Source organism: Chroicocephalus ridibundus, chromosome 5 (assembly GCF_963924245.1).
Source record: "Chroicocephalus ridibundus chromosome 5, bChrRid1.1, whole genome shotgun sequence".
Taxonomy (NCBI): Eukaryota; Metazoa; Chordata; class Aves; order Charadriiformes; family Laridae; genus Chroicocephalus; species Chroicocephalus ridibundus.
Window position 1 is genome coordinate 62605785 of NC_086288.1, and position 16665 is coordinate 62622449.

A 16665-nucleotide genomic window follows, 5' to 3' on the forward strand; every position below is an offset into this window, starting at 1 on the left:
TTAGCCTTATCCAGTGACCCTCATGGTCACTCACTTTTTCTTTTATACTGTTTTCTTTACAGAGTTTGCAGTGTCTTACATTAATCTTTTAATTTACAAGGCTGACAGTGAGGTTATATGGTATTAGAATACTTACAGGACTGAGAATTGTAGAGATACGATGATGTGGAATAATTTCATAAGAACTGGAAACTCATCTTAGAAAGAATCCTTGTCAGCTCAACTTTATAACATCAAAATCTATGCCCATGGAATAACAGTATGTAAAAAACTGTAAATCCCTTTGTAGATCACAATTACTTATCTTGACATTATGATTCCTTGACCCTTAAATTTTTTTTCTTACTTTAGGTTTTCAATTCTGTAATTATTTATTTTTTTTTTTTACTTAAGTGAAAGAAGATATTTTGGTGTGTTGTAATTTAGTAAGAAATTATTTTAGTAGAAGATTATGTAGCACTCTGATTGAAAGCTGTGTAAGCAGTGTAAAAACATGGATAAAAATTCTTTCAGAAAAAAGTAATACTGAAGAATAACCTAGATATTGTAGCCATTGGAAATATACTCTTAGTGTTTGAATAGCTTTGATGAGGAAGTGAATTTTAGTCAAGACATTACTATGTAGCCAGCACTTAGTCCCATATATCAAAAATTGTTTCTGCTTTTTTTATTTCATACTTTGAGCTTACTTTTCAAAGTAGAATATGTTTCGCTTCCTTAAAAATTTGTCTCCTTTTTTATTTTGAAAATGCTGAGATATAATTTTATAATTTGGGCCTATATATGTGATAGTTGCAGGAAATGGTTTTATGCTGAATGTACTGTTTGTAATACTGATGATGTTAAGAAGAGTTCTGAATGTGAATTTCTGAACATACACAAGGAATGACAGAGCTACTGTTTTTAAGGTACTGATGAATCTTCGAAACCCAAATTATGAAAATGGAGAACAGCCTAGTTTCAGAAACCATCTGGGGCTAATTCAGGTTCCTCTAAAAGTTAAAGATATTCCAGAATTGGTAAGTATATTTTTTTCTTACAAGAGGTTTCTGTAAGAATTATTTTTCCTTGCTAATGAATGAGATTCTGAACAATAAGGAAGAATATTAGTGTCATGGTAAGTTTCTCCTTTTGAAAGTGAAAATCAATGTAAATATGTAGTTAAAATACAGGGCGTAAAAAGTTTTATGAAAAGACATTTTTAATGAAAAATAAAACATACTCAGTAAACTGTCTGACAGTAGGCGAGTTTTCATTTTATGCCATGCAGGTTTTGTGCCAAAAATATACTTCTCCACATTTGTTCACTTACTCATTTCTTTTCTGTACAAGAAACTTTAACTATGTAGTTTATCTTAATTCTACAGTTTTATTTGACCCTGTACAAGATCAGTGGCCGACAATCAGTTAGCTTCTGATTTTCTTCTCAAAGTACTTTTAAAGCCCTTTCTTGTCAGATTGTAAATGAAAGGAAACGCTTGCGTACTTCCATTATAATTGGAAAATAGGAGAACTGCTCTTAATGCTTCACTGATAAGGCTCTTGAGGATTTTATGCTAGTAGAAAAACTTGCACCTGGGTTGGGAAAGAGCTGGGAATTAGAAATCCTTAACCCGATCTTTCATTCACCACTTTATTACATCCAGGTGTAGCTCATAGTTGACATGAAAACTGGGGCCTATAACTAAAACTAGGGTAAGAATTGATGTGAGATTCTTCTCTTTAAAAACCTGAGCTCATATTTCGTATGTATGCATTTAAAAGAACTATGCTGGGTTTAGAAAATATTCGCATTTAGCCATTCAGAAGAAATCTCTGGTGATTTAGAGAATTAAACGTTAATTATTTTTTTATGGTTTTGTTTCTTTTCAGAAAGAAGACTTCAGTGAACTAGGCTTAAATATAGGACAGCTGGGTATTGATGATTCGGCACAAGTGCCTCCTGGTTAGCTAATGCTGTGCTTCAGTCATTTAAATAGAACATTAATGAGTAGAATGCTTTCCAATTATCAAGTACTTTGTGTATTTTTTCCATAATAAACCGTAAATATTTGGTCTGTAACTATGATCATAGTGATTTTCTTAGTAAAATATAGCTAATAATAGCAAACATTGCAAATACAAAGTGTCAAATTTGGAGAAGATTTAAAATAATCACCAAAGTTGAAAATATGTTAATTTCAGCGTGTTTGAACAGTTCAGGGTCTGGAGAACAAAATTGTCTGTCTCCAAAAATACAGAAAATATCAATGAATGTTAAGCCAACTAACAGATAGGCATATATACAAACATCTTTTAAATAATTATCCTTAAGAAAAGATTACAGAAAATATCCATATATTAATATTCAGTAGCTTAAATAGTGCATAGTTTCTGTTGCTTTTCCATGTATGCATTTATTCCTGAAGAAACAGTTTTTAAAATGGTCTTTCCTTGTAAAAATGAAAAACATTATAGTATCAAGTGATTTTTCTTTTTAAATGAAAACTTACCTAATTGAAAGTCTATGTGCTGCTTTGGTATTTGTGTCCTTCAGACAATAAAAAATTCTGTAGTATTATTTCTTCTTAGCTTTTGAAAAAGAACGTCGATGTTGATGCAGGTTAATTTTTAGTGACATTAGCAGTAAAACTCATCTGAATGTAATGGTATGTAGTAAAAATATAAAATACATTACTAGGTGGAGTATCTTTTCTTTATTTATTTTTTGCCATTCTTTTCTATTTCTTTATTTTCTAGAGTTCTTTGAAAATGAACATGTACGTGTTGGACAGAAAGGTATGGATCTGTTTTCATCTGTAATAAACTATGAGTAGTTAGGAATGCATTTAGTAAATTTCTCTCAATTACATGTACCTCTTAGAATTTTAAGAATTTAGACAGACTAACACAAAGCGTTGTCAGTAATACCATTGTAATTTAGATAGAGACAGTCAGTAATACTGGTGTAATTTAGACAGAGACAGAAAAGCATTTGCAGTCTACCAGTAACTACTAGATAAATAGCTCCACAGATATTTCATTAAAAATGAAATAGGAAGCATAGAGACATAACTTTTTGGTGATAACTTAACTTATGCTACTACTGAATTTCATTTTAAAATCAAAAGACTCTGGACTCCCTTCTCTGCACACACTGTTCTCATTAGTGTAATGGGATTGACGCCTGTGCATCAAACAGAGTCTTTTCGGTGGTTATTTGCAATTGCAGAACTTACTAAATATTGCAATACTTAGCCACTATGGAAAATTTGCTCATTTGCGTCTGTATACTGCTTTTTCTGAAGGAGTTCCAGGGTTTTTTTTGTAGGTTAAGAAATAACCTGCAAAAGAAAGGGAAAGATAAAAGAAATAATCATTTATTAGCCCACATTTGCTTATAGAAGAAATGTACAAGGAATGTTTGAAATCCATCAATATCTGTTCCTTACTTTCTCTTGGGATTCCTGCTAAACATTGTCACCATCAAAGAAAAAAATCAAGTGGATACTATCCCAAAAATCCTCCATCCCTTTGTTGTAGAACAAGACAGTAACTTTCTTTCTTACTTCTCCTTTTGTGGTCCTCTTTCCATCCCACATTGTCTGTTTTCTGGTCCAAGAGCAACTCATTAGGGTACTGTCCATCTCTCTGTTCTTTTCCCGTTCTTCCAAAGAAATTCCCCATCCAGGCTTCCCAAGCCAGTCATTCAACTCGACAGTGGAATTCTTACTCCTCATCTCTTGTCTGTGTAGAGCAGCCTCTATTACAGATTGTCTTAGCTTTTTCTGTATGAAAAGACATAAAATTTTGTAAAAATGTAGTTAAGATTCTTGACCATAAACTGAAATCTCAGTTCATTCAGTGGGAATCCTACTGCATGCTGTATTGGGTGTTGGTTATGAGTTTGGTTGCCACTGATGTATTGATTTTGTTTTTATGTTAGGTGTATATTGCCAAGTCTGAGAAATTTTCTTTAATTATTTAGTAAAACCTATCTTGTATATAGCAAAACTGCTTTCTAATATTTTATGTCTCAGTAAGAAGAAATGAGGTAAGCACTTATGGACACTGAGGTGAATCACAGTCTTTTCTGAAGTTTTGTGGGGAATGTAGAAATGTTTTTTCTTTTTGCCCTCTTTGTTTAGGAAAAAAGGATCACACACCACCTGTGTTGGAGCTCTGCAGGTTAAACAGAAAATTGGCAGACGGGTCTATTCAGTATTAAGGAAGAGAGGGAAGGAGAGAGGACTCAATTAAATAGATTTATAATTCCAAAGCTCATCCGTCTATGTCAGACACATATGTCTATGTCCTTAATTCATGTCAGGGCAGATATTGTGAATATTGAATTTAGTGAAATTTAGAAAAGCAAGTTGTTTCTGAAAGACTTCAGAAAAATCAGAGGATACGGATTTGGAAACTGCTAAGTACCAATACAACACCTGTCTAATGTCTAGATAAACTCACTGAAGTATTCTCCCAAGTTTCTCTCTGTTGTGAAAGACATTTCAGGTATGAGGGTACAGTTAATCACATAACCTCAATGGGAAACAACACATCTACCAGATTAGGATAGCTAAAGATGCATGTCTTTCAAGTTTAGAGATTTAAGTAAGGAATGAGACAAGGTATGTACAGTAGTGACAGGATAGCCTAAAGCTTCACAACGATGACTCATCTAAGCTAACCTGTCAACAGCAGAGTATTTGTTTTATGTCAATCTGAAGGAAAAACAAAATCTTTTAAGAAAGAAAGTCTTTATCCACTAGAGTACACATACCAATAATGAGAGAACATGACAGTACACTCTGAGTGGAAAATTCTTGTCCCACAGTTATCTGTGAAGATATTTGTACAGTTACCTTAAAAATGGGAGAGAAGTAAAAAAACAGAATGAGTGGCAATCTCCTATTTGAAATGAGATACCTCTCATAGTTCAACAGAAGTATTTTGTGGCTATATACAGCTGCTTCTTCCGCTTGATGCCAGCCTACTAGCTGCAACTAGCCTTCATATAGTCATAGATACATACTACGACTATACATACTAAGTGCTATTTTATGACAGAAGATAGTCCAGCCTTGCTTATTAATACCAATTGCCTTGTTTCCCAGGGAACTACTTCAAAACTGCATTGTGGAAACCAGACCTTTTAGATATCTTCCCTTTAGCTAGTGCTTACAGCATGGTAAACCAGTTTGTAAAGTCAGAAATTAAAGTTTTTGATAACTTGTTAAACTTTGGAAGTCCTAAACTACATCAGTTCTTTACCCGCTTTGTTTCTTACAGTTTTAGCAGAGCAGGATAGCGCTGCCGCTCAACAATATGTTCGTCAGGGATGTCCAACAGCACTCCGAGCTGGTCTGTGGGCCCTCATTCTCAATATTTCTAATCAACCAGAGGTAAGAAGCAAAGTGAGAGTAAAATATGAAGACTAGGTGAAAACACAAAAGTGCAAGCACGTATCTTCTAGTGATCTTTTTCCAAAATAGAAATGTTCTACTGAGTTGTCACAGAAACTGATAAACATTTTATGAGAAATATACACATGCCTGTAAAAAACTCTGTGCTGTGATAGTCTTTTAGGCTCTTCCCTAAAACAGATAGATGAGCAAAATACTGTAGAACAAACGATTCAATTGATCTGGGTAGCTCCTGAGGTTTTCCTGTATGGTGCTGACTTTAAGAATGGGACAGGAAAGAAGACTGAACCTCTCTTATCTTTTTCTAAGTTTTATGAAAAGAAGATATGCCATACCTCTTTCCTGGCTATCTGAACCTGTCATCGTATACATGTACATATCTTGTAAATTGCATATATTATTGCGTATGCTCTACATATGTACAATCAAAAATACATAAAGAGGAACTAGTAAGATGTGGATTGTTTTCTTATTCCCTTGTACAGGAGCAGTTTTTCATAGTACCTTCTATTTGATGCAAGTCCTCGACAATGGAATCTTTTGCAGTATCCGAAGCCTAATATCCCTTAAAAAGTTAAATCCCTGTTTAAGTCTTCTCAGAATTGCAAGTACTTTGATGCAAGGCTTTTATTGCAAAAAAAAAAAAAAAATAACACGCATACATGTAAATTTGCTCATAAATGTAATAATTTTACAATATCTTATGTCCTTTGAGGATGTAGCCATTTTCTTGTAATACTGGGGCATTTATTGGTAACTACATAATACAATCATAATATCTTGCCCTTAAAAACGAACATAAATCCTGTTCATTGACCGCTTACCTAAGGAATAGAAGTTATTTGATCTGGTATTAGAATGACTCAGTTTATTTCCTTTTTGAAAAAAAAAATACACTTTTGTTTCTAGTAAATAAAAGATTGAATTTTCTGTAGAAGACAGAGCTGTTGAAAGACTAACAAAATTTTATACATCTTACTTGAGATACTCAACACTAGATTTAAGTTATTTTAAACTATCAGGGCAACCTGAATTTTTGAAGTCTCTATCTTTATAAGAACAGGAATATTAGATGTGTGAAATTAACGTTGTTAGTTACATTGCATCTGTTTATATTCTGTTAAATGCTGCATGTTCCAAGAGCATTTTTCTCTTCATGTGGAAAATTATGTAATTGAATAAAAAAATCCAGGTATTCTGTTTTGATTACTGAAAGTCAAGATAACAATCAGAAAAATGATAAAATATTTCATTTTATATTCATGTAAAGCAGGAGTTACTATGGAAATAGATTTATTAAAATCCGTTTCCTGAAATTTACATGGACAATTTTCAACAGTTACCTTTTTTGAAGAGAAGCAAGCTATGCCTGCCTATTAATATATTTTTCAGCCACAGTTAGGTCCTTTCAAAGTTAACTCTGGTTTATAGTTGTTTTAAGGTGTGTTTATACTATGCACGAAGTGTGAGTATTTTAGATGTTAGTCTAAAGGTTAGTCTCTGCTCTGAGGTAATTAACTCAGTTTACTGTTAAGTAACTAGAGAACAGTACATTAGCAGTTTGATCACAACTGCTTGTGTATGTGCCTTTACTGTGTAATAAATGGTAATTCAGCTCCAACTTATTGCAAGGATGCACGTGGACACTTATATCAGGGCAGCTGATATAAGGGTAGGAAGGCTTTACAGAGGGACCTGGGCAGACTGGATCAATGGTATGAGGTTCAGCAAGGTGAAGTGCCAGGTCCTGCATTTGGGTCACAACAACCCCACACAATGCTACAGGTTTGGGGAAGAGTGGCTGGAGAGCTGCTTGTTGGAAAATGTCCTGTGGGTTGTTGGTTGACAGCCAGCTGAATATGAGCCAGCAGTGTGCCCAGGTGGCCAAGAAGACCAACAGCATTCTGGCTTGTATCAGGAATAGTGTGTCCAACAGGACTAGGGAAGTGATCATCCCCCTGTACTCAGCACTGCTGAGGCTGCACCTTGAATACTGTGTTCAGTTTTGGGCCCTTCACTACAAGAAAGATACTGAGGAGCTGGAGTGTGTCCAGAGAAGCTGATGAAGGGTCTAGGGAACAAGTCCTACGAGGAGCGGCTGAGGGAACTGGGGCTCTTTAGTCTGGAGAAAAGGAGGCTGAGGGGAGACCTTATCGTTCTCTACAGCTACCTGAAAGGAGATTGTAGTGAGATGGGAGGTGGTCTCTTTTCCCAAGTAGGAAGCGATAGGAGAAGAGCAAACAGCCTCAAGTTGTGACAGTGGAGGTTTAGACTGGATATTAAGAAGAATTTCTTCACTGAAAGGGTTGTCAAGTGTTGGAACAGGCTGCCCAGGGAAGTGGTTGAGTCATCAGCTGAGCTGTGGAGGTATTTAAAAGATGTGTAGATGTGGTGCTTAGGGACATGGTTTAGTGGTGGACTTGGAAGTGCTAGGCTAACTGTTGGACTTGATTATCTTAAAGGTCTTTTCCGATCTAAACGATTCTATGATTCTATGAAAGAACTGTAGAAAGATAAGGATAAGTGGCTGGAAAATAGTAACAATAAGATCAAGAAAAAGTGGTAAGTTAGGATGGATGAAGTGATGCAGTCTGTGAATTTGTCATTTTGAGATTGTGGAAATAAAGGATTGGAAAACAGTAAAATACAAAATCCACCCTCCATCCCCACAAAGAACAGAAATAATCAAGTATGTGGAACAAAATAGGCTATGTTGGAGAAAGTCATCTAAGCTGGTGATGTAAGTGCATATGAATGTGTTTCTGTCATGCTAAACCGAAACTGTATCTTCTAACGTAACAGCTATCAGAGCCTTTTATCTTATTTTCCAAGATTATTTTTGCATAACATAGTACAGTACTTGTTATCCTGGGCTCTAAGTTACAGTTGTTTTATGGACTTTGAGTACCAAAAATACAAATGCACTAAAAGGATAGGGTTTCTGACTGAGACCTAGCAGACTGCTCATAGATCAGGTATGATAGCACAGGGTTACTATAGCTATGTTACAAGCTCAATGTCCGTAGTTCATTTCAAGCGTTGCATTTACTAGCATTTCACAGAAGTAAGGCTGTATCTACTCACAGAATGCTAAAACCCTGAGATGTTCTTCTTGCATATACTGAATATACTGATTTATTTTTTGTAAAGAATACGCTGCTTTATTTTTTGTAAAGTATAGCAAAGCAGTTTTCATATACATGTAGCTGTTTTATGATCTGCTGTATTTCACGTAGACTTTATTGATTTATCTAACACTTTTTTTCTCTACCGGTTGTATATTCCGCTGGAGTTGAGTTGTGTGGTTGCAGAGGTTTCTTGCTCTAATGTCTCTGACTTGCAGTTTAGGCTCTATTACATTTATAGCTGTATGAATCTATAACTCATAAGGACCGTGAATTTCCTTTCTTTAATCTAAAACATTATGAGGATTTGTCATGAGCAGCATTGTGTGTGTTAGCAACCAATATTGTTGGTTGAAAAATTTAATTCTGTAAAACTCAGCCTCTGTATAAAGCTAATATACAGCCAAGTAAGGGATGATACTAGCAATCTAGCGTCATAATAGTGAAAATGATAAACTCTAAGCTTTATATGCAGGATTATTTAGAAATGTGTAAGCACATCGCCCGGCTATGAAATGTTTATTAGTTTTCATTTGTAATGGTACATTTTAGAGAAACTGTGTTAAAAGAGCATTTTTAAGGTTGCAAAGTCAAACATTTAAAAGTTGGACAGTGTCACAGCTAATATTGTCTGTGCAAACAGTCCAATTTACTGTATATATAGATTTTATAGTATGATCTTGACTCACACAATCACGGTTTTTTCCTGTGTGATGTCTGCCTCATTGATTGCACAAAATGGATGGCACACACTGAGAATCTGTTTAATTTTTTTTTTGCTTGTGGTCGGTGTGTTACCCTATTGTTTATTCACTGCATGCTATTCAGGCAGTGCTTAGAAAACAAAATTGTTCATTATCTCATAAGCTTTTTTTCCCCCCTCATATTTTTTTGAGTTAATGGGTTGAAAATAAATGTTAATTCTGAAGACTCCATCATGCAGAAATTCATAATGCTTTGCTTTACTACAGCTTTTACTGAATGTAATTTCCTAGGTTTAAAAGCTTAATAAATAGGCGAGGTGGTAAGTTCATAATGGAGCATTATGTAACTCTATGCCTTATCAGAAGTGGTTTTGTAGATTAGGATCAGTAGCCTAAGGTACCCACTATACCATTCAAACGACAGAGAAGCCAGTACCAGTAATGGACTGTCATAATCTTTGACTGGACAAGGATGTACATTACGAGCAGATTTCAGAGGTGTCTGGTAAAAGGAGAATAAGCTTTGGATCCTCTTCAAGGATTTGCCAGTAGGGATTTCCTTTAGCTCTTTTTGCCACTGTCTCTTTATGTAATCTGATTAGGTTTTTGGTTTGTACTTGTTTCTGGTGCTTCTGTCCTGAAATCTACAGCTCATCTAATTAATGCTGATTGCCATTCTTTAGGCTTCATCCAGTTCCCACAAATCTTAGTGTCTTCCTTTCTAGGCTCCCCAGCGTCAATCTTTCTTCATATTCCTGGTTCTGTGTTTCACCCACAGCTTTCTTGTATTAGATTTGAGAGGCAAGTATAGATAAGTGCAATCACATGGTGAGGGTAACCAAAAAATGAATCATGAGCTGCCTACGGTTCAGCAGTGAGCGTGCAGCTCCAGTGCCAGGGATTTCATGGACTGTGCCTGCACAGAGGCTGCTGAGTAATCCAAACCTTAATTTCAAAGGTGAATCACCAGATTCTGCTTAAACTAGCATCACTGGGTACTGCTGAAAGATACTGTTCTCTCTTGCCTCTCAGCTACTTTCAGAGCTCCCCTTTCCTTCTGCTCTCCAGTGGATACAGTATGAGTTTTTTGGGGTGGAAATTTTGGTAATGTGGCTTTGAAAGGTCAAGAGGACTGGGCACTGCAATCCTGAAATGTACTTTGTTTGCAGTTGGAAAGAAGTTTGGAGGTGCAGTAGAAAAAAATATATATCATTTTGAGAAAAGCTTCAATCTATATAAATATACAACACATTTTTAAAAAGGAAAAAGTTTACAAATCTAGGTTACATTAAGATTTGGCAGCCAGAGAAGAAAGGTTGAATCAGATGAAAATGGTAACATTTTGGTTTTATAATTGAAAACATTTTAGGCTAAGAAATGTACCACATTTTTGGACACTCCTGAAATTTGCTGATAGTCAGTTGTCTCATCTGGGGGAAGAAATGCAGCAAATAAAATAGTAAAATGAGACTTGAATCTTTTTTGAAGCCTGACTGAAGCTCTTACCATTCCTTGCTGCGTGAGGAAAAACTGATCACCGAGCAAGACAGTCATGTGGCTTGAAAGTAAATCTGTGACCAATCTTGTTTATGATTCAGATATAAGGAATAAATTTAGTCATACAACATGACTCACAAGCCTCTTGTCTTACTAAGAGGCATGGGCAAGATCCTCTTGTAGTCAAGTTGCGTCTGAAAAACTGCCAAGCAAGCCCAGACTTCATTTTGCATCACAACAACCACAGTTTAAGAGAAAATGGTTATGAGAGAACCTGTAATGGTTATAATTGGTTTTTCCTTGCAAGTCCCTTTTTAATAATCTCTGAGTTGTTTCCCAAACTTTTTCTCAGGAGTTCCAGTTCAGGTGAACACCTTGTCCTTCAGGTCTTTTTACTATTGAGCTGTTAAAATATTTTACTCTGCTAATATTTGCAATGTAAATTTGCTGTTCATTTCTCCAGGGTAGAGTTTTGAGTTGTGTTTGAAATTTTAGTACATTCTGAAATTATAATGGCAAATGGTGTTTGATTTTCTGAGTAATGAGCAAGTTGGCCTCGTGCGTTTTTGTAAGAGCAAAGGAGAAACTATTATTTCTGAAAAAGGAAAAGGTGATGAACTGTTGACCCTTTTAATTTAAAATCATATTGAAGAAAGGATTCAACTGAATTATAAAGACCTTGCGTTCAGTTTCTGCGAAGAGTCTGAACCCAGTCGTTCTCTCTTTTAAGACAGTGCCCTAACCATCAGGTTGCTTATTCTTGCGATGTTTTTAATTGCTAGAAATATTTACTCCAATTGAAAGAAAATAAGGAGGAAAATTGGGAAGAATATATGTATCAGAAATTGTACATCCTATTGGTTAAAGCTAAGTAATTCAAATCTCTTCTGACTCAGTCGGCACTTGCGCTATATTCTAAGTAGACTGTTTTCTAAAATCAGTACGCGAGTCTGAAGGGTGGGGAATGGAAAGTTTCTACACTTCAGCTTTGCTAAAACAGAAAGAATGGTTACAAAGTGGTTTAAATACATGTGTCATTATGGATTAACAATTAGCAAATCCTCTGTTTATTTAAATTTCTTTCACCAGTTTTCTGTTTTTCTTCTTTGGAGGATACTGTTCACTGGCTATTGGCATAAACTATAATTTATGTATAATTGCAATTAGCATGATTCTTTTCATTTCATTATTAATAATGCATTCATGAATTAAGGTGTAGGAAGCTGATAAACATGTTAAGAAATTAATAACATAACAATCATAGTTCAATGTGATGCCATAAACAAAACTTCACTGAAAGTAGCACTCTAAACTCATGATGTCCGTACAGTAGAGCATCATTTATGAATATTTTTTCTTGTACCGAAATCTGTTCTTCATACATTCAGTAAAGCTATTCCTTGCATACCAAATAACTAAGTCTATTCTCAGTGTGACTAAATCAGCAGCGATTAAACTTAATACCAAATTATTCTGACTGTTAAGATGGGTGGACCGTATACCTAAGTGATTACTTTTTAATTGTGGTTTTACAATAATTTTAATAATAACAGGAAAATCTACGGACTCTTGTAAGCAAACATAAAACATAATTGAACTGCTTTCTAATGCAGGAAGCAGAAGGTTAGCACAAAACACGGGGCTAGTGATAACCGTAACTTGTGGCTTGGAGCCACTGTGTAACCTCAGGTGAAAGTATTTTACGAAGAAAACTTGTTTCTGCGTATAGATTTAAAATGTGCTCTATATGTGGGTAGCAAAAGATTACTCTCTTCCTTCATACCACTTTCATCTCCCACTCCTAAACAGCTTTTAGCAATTGTTCAAGACAGTTGTAGAGAACTAAAAACTGGGCAATGATAACAGGAAACCACGAGGTTATTAGAATCTCTTTCTCAAGTTACAATAGATTAGTAATTGCATTATCTAGTACCCTTGTAGCCATGAGTTTCATTGTAGCATTTCTTATGCAGGAGTACTTGCATATGCAACAGAAAGAGTTAATCATGCCGCCTGCTTAGCAGGAGAAAGAAGTTTTGTTTGGGTTTTTTTTATTAGCTCTTTCCATTCTGATATATACAGTCATTTGAGATGGCAAAAAAAAACTTTAGACATTATTCACTTGGCCGTGTTACACTTAATTAAACTACAGTATTGCTGCTTTAAAATTGTGACTTGACTATTAGAGTAGTTCTCTGTAGCTTTTAAGAACAGAATGCTACATTCATACCGCAAATAATTTACATTTAGTAAGTATTTATGTCTGATCCTCACTAAAGAAATAGTGTAGTGTTTATGCCTCCCTCTTTCATTTCTCAGAAAGAAAAACGTAAATATTTTCCCTGTGGTAGTTTTCAGTGCTTAATAAATACAGCTTTTGTCCTCATTGCAACTTAACAGTTGAATAATATATTAATTCTAATAGTTTCTAAGTGTATACTATTCACCGCTTCTCAGTTTTGGATTAATACAAAGAACAGTACAACATCACCTTGCCTTCTCTTCAATTTTTTTTCCATTCTCTCCTTCTGAAAATTTCATCTTACTTCCCATTTGTTCTTTAAATCTTTACAGCAGACTTAGCCTTTTTGCAAAGAAATCAGCAGTAAATATTATGTAAAGCTTGGAATATACAAGTATTTGTATGGTGTCCATAGAGACACATTGAAATCAAAATAGTTGTTTGAAGTGGGAAGGGGCTTTGGGACTGCTGATTTAGTTTATGAATTATTCCAAATCCATCTGAAACTGTTACTCAATTATAGGCATAATGGCAGAGAGGGATTTAGGAATTACATGATGATAGTGCGATGTATAATTCTTTTTTTCCTTTGCAAGCTCTTTCTAAGAAGAAAGGGATAGCATAAGCAAAAGCAGAGAAATGTTTGTTCTGATTCTTCCCCATCGCTTCACCCTTGTGTATGTTCTGTAGACATTCAGGAAGTAATTGGAGTTTACGAAAACTATTTATCATTTAATCTTTTCACAAATTTAAACTATTTAGAGATTCATATTAGACTAACATCAAGTATTTGCAGCTACTCACTAATGCTAGAAGATATGGCAGAACCTGTTGGTGGAGAGGTGCATGAAAATAGAGGGTAACAAACAAAACAAAGCGTATTGATTTTGAGCATTGAAAAGGTTTTAGGTGTAGAGAGACCCAAAGGTTGGAAGATTATGGATCTTTGGTTTGAACTAGTTGCTTCGTTCTCATTTTATTAATTATCTAAAGGGGGAGATCATTTTATAATGTCTCAGATATCTGCCTCATTTCTTAGGGCCTAAACTACAATAAACTGTGATAGAATGCTTCATAAATTATGCAGTGGGTTTTTCAGCTGAATACATGCTTATAATTTGTTTTTTTTAATTGTTGAAATTGGCTTTGTTAGTTTAAATATAAATTAAAGTTGTATCTCAGACTGATGGTGATAATATTTTTAATTTTAGGATATCTTGTATTATGAACAGCTTAAGTCAAATGTGATTCAGCACGACCTTTTAGTGGACAGCCTGATTTACAAAGTAAGTAATTCACTAAAGAGTGATTAAGTGATCGATATACTCATCGCACCAGTATGCTGGGTTTTTTTTAACAAAGAAAATGTTAGGTGGTTTGGTTTTAAGGAGTGTAAGAATAATTAGCGTGAATTTATTGTTGTATACTCTCTCCTTGTGCCTGTGTTGGCTCTTGTGTAAGACGTTTGTTTGAGTTGAGCCGTTAAGTCATAAAGAAACTGTAACTTCATTTGAAGGAATAACTGGATTTGCCAGCAAGGTAGCACTGGGGTCTGACTGCTTCCATTTCAAGGTTCAGTTCTGAATACTTTAATCATCAAGTTAATATAGTATTTTTTAATTTTAAAATACAGAGTATATACTTAACTACAGCTCTTTCATGATCCAAAGGTGAAACAGTGTCTTCTAGCACTCTGTTAAGTTTAGTTTCTATGGGAGTCTGAAAAGATATCTTTTGGCTTCAAAATGCTGTATTTTTTGATGACAGGATGTAAAGCTGACAGCAAGCAATGATGACTACTATTTCGTATTTGAGGATTATTTATATCAGGTATGTAACTATTTTTTCCTTAGAAAAGCTAGAAAGTTTACTCCTGTGGGATTATTATAATTCTTGGAGTAAGGACTGTCTTTGTGTTTTGTGTGTAGGCAGAGTACAGGGGGACCCTAGACAGATGCATCTGTTTGCCACGTTACACGTACTTTCCCGTCTGAATAACAATCTTGTACACTTAAACAGATTAAGCAGGACAGGCTTCTGAAACTCCTACCCTGAAGGACCCTACACAATGTCTTTCCAATGCGGTAAAGTCAGCCTTATTGTTCCCCTTTCCAGCTTTGCAATGATAAAAGGATTAACAGCTGTGGCACACAGAGAACTGGAGAAGTATATTGCGGGTTCTAGTTTAAAAAAAGAAAAATAGTACTGCTTTACAGTGACCTACTGCAAGAAGCATAAAAGATATTGTATTCTCGTATTTTTAAATCGAAGACTCTGAGTAAGGTAGTGATATTTATGATTACTTTTCGGATTGCTCCTGTTGCAAAGCCGCTTCTAGCAATGGGGAACCCAGCTAATTTGTAAAGAGTTATCTTTGTTGCTGCCTGTCAAATGCCCTTAAATAGAAGGAGATTACATTTATGAATTTCCTAATGTGTAGTTGATTGCAGTGTCAACATAAATGTCATGCAGCAAACTTACCATTTCCGCAGTGCTTTCAATTTCATTAGTCACATCTGTTAGGTTAGACTTGCTTAATTTTTTGCTCTAGAGCTATGTGAAACTAAATGATTTCTTCTTTGATGGCAATATGTAAAACTGCTAGTAATTTAACTAACCAAGAAACTGTCCTTAATGGTGCTTAGTCCATATAGATATTAAAATGTGTTACTATTTAAGCAGACTGTTCAGTCACGTCTACTTATAATCTTTTAGTGTAATAAGCATTTAAACGTTAATCCTTTTCAAATTATAACCTCATGAAATTGTAGCCTTTTTTACTTAAAAATAGTTACAATATTAAGATTTGTATCTGAATTTGTTTCTGAATTAAAATTTGAGAAGTGACTACCTAATGATAAAATATTTGCATGTAGAAGTTTTTCTTGCTTTAAGGGCAAAGATGATGTTCATTATATGGACTACTAAGGCATGTTAATTAGTTATTGACAGATGGTTCTAGTGGACACAGGATTATAATCTGTGAAGGAGTATGAACTAGCATACAGTATAATCTTATGTTTTTAAACAGTCAGAAATAGATTTTGGTCATCATTCTCAATATATAGCACTGTTTGATATTTTAATTTTTTATATATCTCTATTAACTAAAAGAATGACTACAGAATGAAAATCATAAAAAGTACTAAACTATCTTTAGTAATTTGAAGGAGAGTCAGCAAAAATCTGAAAAATTAAGTGGCTAGTTTTACTGCTTTGAGGCAAACAATATCTCAAGCTTCTAATTATTAGTGGCTCTGGCTTTGTTTGCTACTTTGTGGTATTCTTCAGACTCTTTTCTAGAAGAAAGTTATCCCTTTTCCTTGATAATTTTCTCTTCCAACCTAATTTGCAAATGCATTGCTGCAAAACAGTTTTGTTCTATGGTCCCTGGAAAAATTCTGCAGTGTGAAGCACTCTGATATGGAATATTATTTATTTATTTATTTCATGCGATAACTGGAATTAAATATTGGCTAAATAAAATAGGTAATGAAAATGTCAGTTTATATCAGACAAACTATTTCCATGTTCGCACTAGGTTTTTTTGGGTTTTTTTCATTACTAGTTACTGCCTCTAAGTTTTCCAAGTCATGGAGCAGAGTGTGGCATTTGTCTGTGTATTACTTAACAGATAAAGCATCCATCAAAACCAGAAAATTTGTGCACAAAACAACGAGAATATTTTGTTA

General features: G+C 34.7%; 1 protein-coding gene across 1 annotated transcript in view; it reads left to right on the top strand.

Moving 5' to 3' along the window:
- The window catches only part of TBC1D19 (TBC1 domain family member 19), a 50583-nt gene that overhangs the window by 21463 nt on the left and 12455 nt on the right, over positions 1 to 16665 (top strand). The window contains exons 8-13 of the mRNA XM_063336667.1: positions 909 to 1019; positions 1873 to 1945; positions 2740 to 2778; positions 5272 to 5384; positions 14185 to 14259; positions 14741 to 14803. Of these exons, the coding sequence (XP_063192737.1) occupies positions 909 to 1019; positions 1873 to 1945; positions 2740 to 2778; positions 5272 to 5384; positions 14185 to 14259; positions 14741 to 14803 (474 nt within the window). The remainder of the gene's footprint in view (positions 1 to 908; positions 1020 to 1872; positions 1946 to 2739; positions 2779 to 5271; positions 5385 to 14184; positions 14260 to 14740; positions 14804 to 16665) is intronic.